Source organism: Spermophilus citellus (assembly GCF_964194105.1).
Source record: "Spermophilus citellus genome assembly, chromosome: 5".
NCBI classification, from domain to species: domain Eukaryota; kingdom Metazoa; phylum Chordata; class Mammalia; order Rodentia; family Sciuridae; genus Spermophilus; species Spermophilus citellus.
This window is the reverse complement of record NC_138186.1, coordinates 147465381-147475747: the sequence shown is the minus strand read 5'-3', so window position 1 is coordinate 147475747 and position 10367 is coordinate 147465381. Positions and strand designations below refer to the sequence as shown.

General features: G+C 37.9%; 1 protein-coding gene across 1 annotated transcript; it reads right to left on the bottom strand.

Moving 5' to 3' along the window:
* Positions 1-2878: 2878 nt before the first annotated feature.
* Positions 2879-6706, bottom strand: SMIM28 (small integral membrane protein 28; the record flags this gene model as incomplete). The annotated part of the gene is made up of 2 exons (XM_081295060.1): positions 2879-3229; positions 6596-6706. The coding sequence occupies 2 exons, from the start codon at positions 6704-6706 to the stop codon at positions 2879-2881; spliced, it is 462 nt and encodes a 153-aa protein (XP_081151186.1).
* Between the last annotated feature and the right edge of the window lie 3661 nt (positions 6707-10367).

Genomic DNA, 10367 nt, shown 5'->3' with positions numbered 1-10367 from the left:
TGGCAGGTGGGCTATAGTTTTTATGTGCTGGTTTATAGTTTATCTGCTTTCTTGCTTCAGTTTGGTTCCATAAGATAAAATGATTCCTTTCATGGTCACTGATAACATCTAAAAATTTTTTTTTAGTTATAGGTGGATACAATATCTTTATTTATTTTTATGTGGTGCTGAGGATTGAACCCAGGACCTCAGAGTGCAAGGCAAGCATTCTACCACTGAGCTACAATCTCAGCCCGGTCACTGATAACATTTAAGTTAAGTCCTACCACGGATTCCTTATTGTTAAGATTTTTTTTTTTTTTTTTTTTATCAGGACATTTTAAAACATGTCAATGCATGTCCTAAGTACTTGTAGATGTTGTAGTATCTGGAATGCTTTTCTCTATATGTGGCTTAAAACAGTGTGAAAGTTGTCATTAAAATACAGATAGTTGTGTGGTAATGCAACTGCTCTACAGTGTTATCATTGCACTTTATATCATTTCTTTATATTGTATTATTTTCATTACCAGTTATAAGTGATACCTCTCATGTTGCAAAATGACTATAATAGCCTCAGGCATCACATGCAGACACTTAACATTCAGCAAAAAGGAAGAGCATGTTCTTCTATGTGTTTATTCTTAATAGTTAGGCAAACTTTTCTAGAAAAATCCTCCTCCTTTGAATATCTTCCCTTAGATCCCAAGTCCACATTGGTCCCAGTTGAAGAATTTGAAATCATCATATTAACAATCATTCCGCACCCCTGATGTTTGGACAGACCTAGCCTGCCTTAGGCAGGGAGTTTTAGAATCCCAGAACCAAGCCAGGGATCTAATAGCAAGGAAGAAGAAGAAATGGCAATTGAGAATCAATAATCTCACACAGAACTAGATTCTTAGATAGAAAAAAAAAAAAATCTAGCCAGGTGAAGTGGTGCATGCTTGGGAGGCTGAGACAAGAGGATCACAAGTTTAAAGCCAGCCTCAGCAATTTAGGAAGGCTCTGAGCAAGACTCTATCTCAAAATAAAAATAATTTTAAAAAAGACTGGGGTTGTGGCTCAGTGGTTGAACACCTCTGGGTTTAATCTCCAGTCCCAAAACAAAACAAACGAATAAACAAAACCTAAAGGATGTGTTTGAGCTTCTCATTTCCATTTGTTTATTTCCCTTAAAGAACTTAGAGAATTGTTCAATACAATTTCCCTAAAAGAAACTTTATTGATTTTTTTTCACTAAATAGGTTATATTTTGCTCAAAGATACAACCATTATTTCTATCAGATTACACTTAAAAAGAAATATATCCCATTTTTGCTTACTTTGTTGTTTTCCTAAGTTTATAAATGTTGCATATCTAGCCTAAAAAAAGTTCATGTGAAAAAGCTAGAACACTATTTTTTTCATCATCTGAAATCATCAGTGTTGTCTAGTATGCATTTTATATTGTAAAAACAAATATTGTGTTCAAAAAATTGTGGTATTAAATAAGAATTATACATGACATCCCTAGCATCCCTTCCCTGCCACCTCTCTGGGTTGTTGCTTTTGTTGTTGAAGAGCTAGGCATTAAACCTAGGGCCTCACACATGCTGTGCAAGTGCTTTACCACTGAGCCACATCCCTAGACACTTTAATCAAATTTTTGAGACAAGTCCCTACTAAGTTGCTGAACTTGGGATCCTCTGGCCTCAGCCTCAGAGTAGCTGGAATCACAGGTGTGCCCAATGACTATCATGATTATTTTGATACATTGTCTCAAGTGGTAATACCCACCTCAACCTCCCCATGTGAAAATCACTGAGGGAGATTTCTATCAATTCCAAGCTCATCTGAACCTGCCAGGAGGAAAGCCTGACCCCCGCCACTCGCATGGCTGAAATTCCACCTGCTTGATGTTCTTGAGGGAAACAAACATCAAGCACAGAGGCAGCTGCTTCTGTTTAGGACAGACAGGTCAGGCTTCTGCTCCTTGATCTGCCTTTTAACATTGTGCAATGTTACACACTCAGCTCTAATTTTGATGTGTATAAAGCCAGAGTTTGAATAATGTGTTTTGTAAGGTCTCTGTTTTTCTTTACCATGTGACCCCAAATTTTGACCTTTATTTTCAATGTTAAAACTGATCTACAGTGTTGCTGCTGCTTAGTGAAGGCTGCAAATATAGTGGTGCTATATACTAAGATAATGATAAAAAGTGATGTAAGATAATGTGCTGGAGCAGCAACTGTCTAAGCTGCACTTGCAGACAGCCCACAATGTTCTAGTGTGAGACTTTCCTGTGTGACTAAGCCAAATCCTTTGCCTATTCTAGGAAGCCAATCAAAAGACAAATAAGAATCATACTACATAGGAGGTAACTTTAGAGAGCTTTATTTTATTTTAACTAAAATATTTGTAAACATCTGTACTTTCATTGCTAATATTGAAATATATTTCATTATTTACAACACTACCCCCACAGCTCTAGAGACGTCTTTTACTACTTCTAGAACTCTCTATGCATCCTGAAACATTCACACAGAAGTGAAACCATGAGATCCTGAAAAACTGATGCAGGTTAAAAAGGTGTATTTGGCAAAAGCAGTTTTCCTTGGCTGGTCCAGTATTCTTTTTTCTTGCCTTTCAGAGCTGCTTCCTGTGCTCACTAGTAATTGGACTCCTCCCCCCACTCCCATCCCAGGGGCGGGTGTTGTGCATTTTGTGGGGAGCCTGGTCATCTTTAGTCATATGGGGGAACTTTTCCCTAAGGAACTTGAACGCAGGTTAACTGATGGACACTTGTCAAGCTTACCCCTTAGCCTAAGGAGTGTGACCATGAACAGCAGCTTCTTGGGTCTGGCTGCCCTTCCCTCTGGGTCCTCTACTTTTGCTCATCCAGTCCAGGTGACCCTTCTTAACACCGAAGGTCCGTGTCCAGGGCCTCTTCCCCAAGAGGATTCCTGGTGGCCTCTTCGTAGGAGGGCGGCAAGCACACGGAGAGGAGGGTCCCTCCTGGACGCAGGGGCGAGTAGGGGATCTCCTGCTCGCTGCCCCAGGGCAAGCCGGGCAGGAAGTCCGGCCCGGCTCCCGCAGGAGGGCGCTCGGGGAGGTCGATACTGAACACCTGGCCCTGGGCCCGCGGGGCCTGGCAGCGGCGGTACAGGAACAGCAGCAGAAAGGCCAGGAAGAGCAGGACGGTGGCGGGGAGAAGGATGCACAGGAAGGGCTCCACGTCGGCTTGGGCGGAGCTGGCCTTCTGGGTGCCCTGGAGGTAGGGAAGGAAACTGGGTCAGCAGATGGGGGAGGGCAGGCTCTGGCCCTGACACCCCTTTTAAGGTCTTCTCCTGTTAATGTCGCTGCATAGTCTCAAAATCACTACAGTCGTTCATTACGCCACTGAGCTTGACCCCATGTGAAATACAAAGCAAATTTACACGAGAAGGTGTGAACCCAGAATGTCAAAAACTGCGTACCCGTGACGGCGTACAGTATTTCCACCAAAGAAAAAATAACTAGAATAAAATTTAGTTGGCAAATCTCCCACTCCTTCTTATAATGGGAACTCCTTACCATTTCTGTACTTATTTTATTTAGAATTAGACCAATGTTTTATTGCCACAAAAGGATCACATGAAACTTAAACATTTTTAATTCTGAAACGAAATATCATGTGGTTATATGATCCTCCCACAAATAATGTTTGAATTCTCATTTGATGGTGGCACTTATGAATGAGATTGTTAAATCCTTTAAATTTGATGTTGTAATATTTACGAGGTAGATTCAGAAAGCTTTGAAATTTTAAGGACAAAGAATTATAGGTGATTCTTGGGCAACCTAAAAGGTATTAGCTCACAAAGTAACAGTGGTTCCTCATAATAATATAGGCATGAATTGATGTTTCAATTGCAGGATAGGAAAGCAATGTGAAAAAAAAAATTGTTCTAATTGTATATGCTTTTTTTAAAAAAAAATTTCTTGGCAACAGGGATTGAATCCAGGTGCACTTAAACACTGAGCTGTATCCCCAGCCATTTTAAAAATATCTTATTTTGAGACAGGTCTCACTAAGTTGCTTAGGGCCTCACCAAATTGCTGAGGCTGGCTTTGAACTTGTAATCCTCCTGCCTCAGCCTCCTGAGCCACTGGGATTACAGGCATGTGCCACAGTGCCTGGGCTATGTATTGCTAGGACAATATTAATACAGCCATTAAGAAATAATGAAGTATTAAAAAGTTTTTCTATTATATGAAGCATATAGTAACAAATGTAGATGTTAATATTCACTACTACAGAGAAAAGGAAATCAGTTTAAAGGCCCATAATTGTATTTAAAATAAGAAAACAAAATATTAAGCTCTTTATCTTCTTATTCTAAATAATATAAAATAATGTGTATAAGAGCTGGGTTTCTTTGCCTTGATTTTGGTGGAAAGGACAAATGTTTTGCTGGTCACAACTCCTTAAGCCATTTCCTTATCTACCAAAGTGTGATCTTTTTAAAATTCCTATAGACTTTACAACTATGTTGTTTTCATTCAAAATTAGATGCTTTAAAAAGATGTATTCTGCCAGATATTTTGTTCTTGGTGAGATATGATTAAGATATTCTAGCTTAAAAACAACATCAAAATTAAAAGTTTTCCTGATAAGCAGAGCATCTGTGATCTTTGGGGTTTGGCAGCTCTGGCTTTGAATTCTGAAGACCTTCTGACACCTCTGTGACATGGAGGTCACCTGCCAACTCTGGGCTTGGGTTTTCCTCTTTATTAAATGAAAATAATATCTATTTTTGAGGATTAGCATGAGAATTGAATGAATTAATGCGTGTAAAATGCCTGGTAAATAACATGTATTTTTATGTCCATGTCTCGGTGACTCAAATTTTCAGATTTACTAAAAGTAAAATACTAAATCAGAAGAAATCTAGAAATGTTTTGATAAGACTAGAATATTGGAGTGAGTATAGAATCTGACATTACTGAATTTATATTTTAGTAATATATTTTCAAAAATATTTTGTGATATAACTTACACACATAAAATATATTTCTAGACTAAAGTTTTTTACTGTTTTTCCACGTTTAGTTTAATATCAGAATAATTTACTTAAAATCTATTGTGACATAATAAGGGACTTTGATTAGAAAAGCATAAGAGTAGATAAAACTAAAAATAAATTATAATAAAAAATTAAATTGAAGTCAAGAGATAAAATAATTTATTTTCTCCCTCTAGATGAATCATTAACTCTCTTAAAACCATTCCCTTTTAAAGCAATAGCTCTTCAAATCCAGTAAACATAGATTATTTTCACAATTTATTTTTTTCCTTTATATCAATAATACAGGTAATAATAGCTTCTTATCAGTGTTGCTATCAAATTTAAAATTCCCTATTATATCCGCTAAGTTCAATATGCATAGATCATTAAGTTACTTAATATTCTATTTAAAAGGATTTATGTATAAGTAGACGGTTATTTACAACTATACTACTATGGTATGATCAATATTAGTTGAAAAAATTTGGGAAAGAAGAAATACCACAGAGCCTGCTAAACCAATACTTCCATTGGTTGAGTTAAATTTGTCCAAATACCAAGTCTTTTTATCTAATACAGACAACTGGGACAGTTTTTTAAGAAAAAAACTTTTTTCCTGGTAAAGAAATTTCACAGAGCTATAGAACACATTTATTTTAGTATACTTAATTTGTTTATTTAATTATTCCTCATATTAGTTAAAATGGCTGGAATTTTTTAAATTCTGAAGTGATATCTTTTCTAGTCAAATGTTCTAATGTGTTCACTAGCCTCAAAGTTGTCTTTTAAGTTTTAAAGTTTTTCTAATGTGTGTATTACTCAAGGGCTTTATCATTCAGGCAATATTTTAGAGAAATATTCAATAAAAGGTGTAACTGCTAAAGGACATTTTTTTTTCTGTAAAAGTTGGTTTTAGCGATTTTAAATACCAATCTTACAAGTTGATTTTTCTAGAAAACAAGAGAATAGGTTTATTTTCCTCTTTTTGTGTGATCAGCAGGGTCATCCATTTCTCCTCTAGTTATAAAAGTTCTTTGATTTTAGTTGCTATGAATATTTTTCTGTAGTGCTGCCTTACAAGGAGGCTCCTTTGGTGATCTGGCACACAAGTCAGAATAGCAGGTGCATTTCTTAGTGACTAACTTCCTTAACCCCCTGCTCGCCTTCCTGCAGAAAGATGCTTGGTTTCTGCAAACTCCTAAAAACAGGGATTGTTCTCCAGTCAAGAATGAAAGGAACCTCTTATTTCTGTATACAGACATTGCTTACTGAGCAAAGAACATAGTTATAATTGAAGGCATAAAAACTTGTCAAAAACCTCTACCCTCAGGAACTCTGACATATTTGATATATCAAATAGTGTTAGATACATTTGTGCCAAGTTTTACTTATCATTGTTAAAAAAAAGGCAACTTTCAAGTTACTGGCTTCAGACCATGCCAGTAAGCAAACTCATATTTTTTTATTATATCCATAATGCAAAGTGTTGCCACTAAGTTATAAGAACCTAAAAAATATAGGCATTGTTAATTTAGAAACTATCCAAGAAGCTTTGGGAGAAGAAGCTGAAGCCATAGATTACAGACCTGCAGCTGGGTTTCCAGAAGAGGCAGGCTTGGTTCACTGGTTAGCCACTCATATGTCCCCCGGCCAGCGTGTCCAAACTTCCTCCAGCTGCTGCTCAGCAATCCCCTCATGGTGTCACCCAGCTGATGACCCGGTCTCCTTTCCACCCTGCTGCCTGGATTTCTACAGTGCTGCTTGCTCTTGGCCTGGATCCAGGATAGATGTGTGCAGCCGATGGCTTTTGGTAAACTCGTCTTCTGATGAGTGGCATCAGGGAAAAGAAACCAACCAGAGATACCTTTTCAGGACTGACTGCATTTATATTCAGTGCCTCTAGGTTTGTGGTTGTGGCCTTTATCACTAGAAGGATTGGCATCAAATATCAGCTATGGAATAGATTTCAGGTGGGAGAGTTTTCTGCATTAGCATTATTACAGTGCAAACAAAGTCGAGAATACAGAGCTGCTATATTTAGATGTAATTAAGACCCTCTCCCTTCCCTTACCAAACCCCTCTCTGGGGACATCTGATCAAGAAAAGTTACCTAGGCTGAACTGTCTTTATTTCTGGGTTTTATAGTACAAAACGAAGGGGTACTTGATAGAGAAGCAAAGACCCATTAATAATATTTTACTGAATTATTTAGATGAAAGTTGCCTAATGATAAAGTTGTACACAAGCCAGACGGACAATAGCTTAGACTGTTAGATGGAAAGTTTGCCGATTTCAATTTTTTAAATCAAATTACCAGTACCTAAATAGTCTCCCTACGGGTTTTCTTGTGAACTTTATACAATTATTGCTATCACACTTAAAAACTTTGATTTGAACTTGATTTACATGTTCACTGAATTAACTTGGGGATATTTAATTCAACATATGTGTTATTTAACATTTAAGACAATGTGTTAGTTCATTTTGTGCTACTAGAGTGGAATACCCGAGATGGGTAATTTATAAATAATAGAATTTCCTTTTTCACCATCTGGGAACCTGCGGAAAACTGAGTGAAGCCTCTTTCAGGAGGGCCTAAATTGTAACAGGGAGATCCTGGGGGATTCTCCCTATCTCCTAAAGGCCACACCTCTTAAGATTATCATGTTGGCAACACCTATGTTTTGAAGGGGATGCATTCAAATCATAGCAGACATAATGCTGAAATCCTTCTTTTAGTGAAGTAAACCTCAGCTTCAAAGATTTACTCAAAGTTGCAGCTACACACATCCTCACTAAACACCATTTCCACCCAAGTGATTGCCATAATGCTGAAATGAAATTTCTTAACTGGGATCCCCTTTCTTCTTCTTCTCACCCGAGACTATCATCTACTGGTCAATAGTGGATGATCTCAGGGGGTGGTCAATGCTGAATTTTGTAGATAGGCACAAATTTCTCAAGAGTATCTATAGTGTTCATACCTTTTCAAAGACATTTGATAGAATTTGGTGATTTGTCCAACTTGTTTGTGGTAAAAGATTTTGCTAGGTTTCCAATGATAAGTATGCCCCAATCAGTATCCCAGCATAGAATCCCTTTTCATTTCATCTTTTCTTACTTTTGGTGGAGTGAGCTGGTTTTGTGATTTCAGTTCAAATATTGCCTTTCTTTGTGTTTCTTTTTAGTAAATCCTGAATTCTCACCTCTGAGACCACACAAATACCTGGCAAACACTACAATATTTTGCTTTCTTCCATGCCAATAGCTTTCCAATACTGTGGACTCAAAGTGGAGAAGGATGGTCCATGTTATCTACTTATTGAGATACCCTCATTTCCTTGAGAAGCAAATTGGAAGTCTGGATTAAAAGCATTAACTATGCATCTGTAACACTGATCTTCCTCCTGCAGAGAACAATTCAGACATGTTTCCTGCTTTTGTGGATCTATTTGTTTGCCAAGAGAAGCAAACAAAATATATATCAGAAGATGATAAATATGGGGAGAAAAAGAAGAGAAGGGGCAGAGCCAAGGCTGAAGGGAGGGGGCACTGTGAAAGTGGGAAGTTAATTAGGATCTCACAGGGGAAGTAGTATTTGAGCAAAGAGGGAGGCAAGGTACTCAACCACGAAGCTACTGCATGGAAAGACATCACGCACCAACGGGAATGCCGGTGAGGGGCCCATGGCAGGCACATGCCTGGTGACTTCACTCAGTGACCAGCAGCCCAGGGTGGCTGGAGCAGTGCTTTTAAAGTGAGCTTGGAGAAATGGAGGAGATGAGGTCAGAGAGGTTATGAGGAGGGAGGGAAGGCAGCAAAGGGTCTGAGTTTATAGAGCTTTGTAAGTATTTTGGCTTTTACTCTAAGTGAAACGGAGGAGCCATATATTGAGCAGAATGACAAGATCTAGTGACTATTTTAAAAGGACCACACAGGTCTCGGTTTTATGAATAGATATAAGATCAAAGGCAAAAGCAGATCAGATAGGAGGTTTTCTTTTTGTTTCGTTTTAGTTTTAATATTCAAAAGAGAAATAATGGACAGGAGGAAGAGCTTTGGAGGTGGAGATTCTGGATTCTAGCTATATTTTAGGAGTATAGTCAACAGGATTTCTTAAAGAACTGAAAATGGTGCAAGGTAAGAAAGATTTAGAAGGATTCCAAGGGTTTTGGTTTGAGCAACTGGGATGACTACTGTCATTTACAGAGAGAATTGAGGGTAGGGTAGGGTTTTGTTTTTAAGGCAGGAAGAGTAAAGATCAGGAGTTGAGTTCTGGAGGGAGGAAGTTTGTGATGTGTTTGAGTTGAAAGTAAAGCACTAAAGAGGAGTCACTAACTGGAACTCGTTGTCCAGGAGATGGTATTTAAACCTGAGGGACATAATGAGGTCCTCAAGGAAATAAGTGTCAACCGGATGAGGAGACAGTGAATTGGCAGTGAGCGTGCACTGGAAGCCAAGTGAAGATGATGTTTCCAGAGGAGGGAATGATTGTCTACCTCAAAAGTCAACATATGGTCATGTAAGACGATGAATGAAATTTAATGTTGATTTTTAACAAAATGTGTTGGGATGGAGATCACGGGTTATTTGGACAAGACCAGTTTTGAAGGAATGATTGGGAACAAACTGATTGGAATGGTTTAAGAGAAAAAGAGAGGAGAAGAATTGGAGATAGTGAATATAAACAACTCTTGAATTAATCTGCTTAAAAGGGCAGCAGAGAAATAGTGCAGTAGCTGGACAGAGAAATAGTCAGCAGAGTTGATATATATATACACATACATATATATATATATACATACATATATGTGTATGTGTGTGTGTACGTGTGTGTGTGTGTGTGTACGTGTGAATCTGTAATATGTATATGGGGTAAAAATGGGAGTTCATAATCTGCTTGAATCAAATGTATGAAATATGCCAAGAGCTTTGTAATGTTTTGAACAACTAATAATAAAAAATTTATATATATATAAAATTTTGTAGATATACACAATACCTTTATTTTATTTATTTATTTTTATGTGGTGCTGAGGATCAAACCCAGTACCTCACCTGTGTGAGATGAGTGCTCTACCACTGAGCCACAACTCGGGCCCATATATTTCTATTTTTTTGTGTGTGTATGGTGCTGGGAATCAAACCCAGGGCCATGTCCATGCTAGACAAGCACTCCACCACTGAGCCACACCCCAGCCCTCAAGAGGGTTTTGTTCTCAGATCAAGTTAATAGACTATAGGGAAAATCCTCAGGGATTCCACTTCTAGAAATTCTTCCTAATGAAATAATCTGCTGAGTACTCAAAGATGGAATCTGAGTGTTTAAAGACTGAATCTTCAAGGAATGGAGGATGT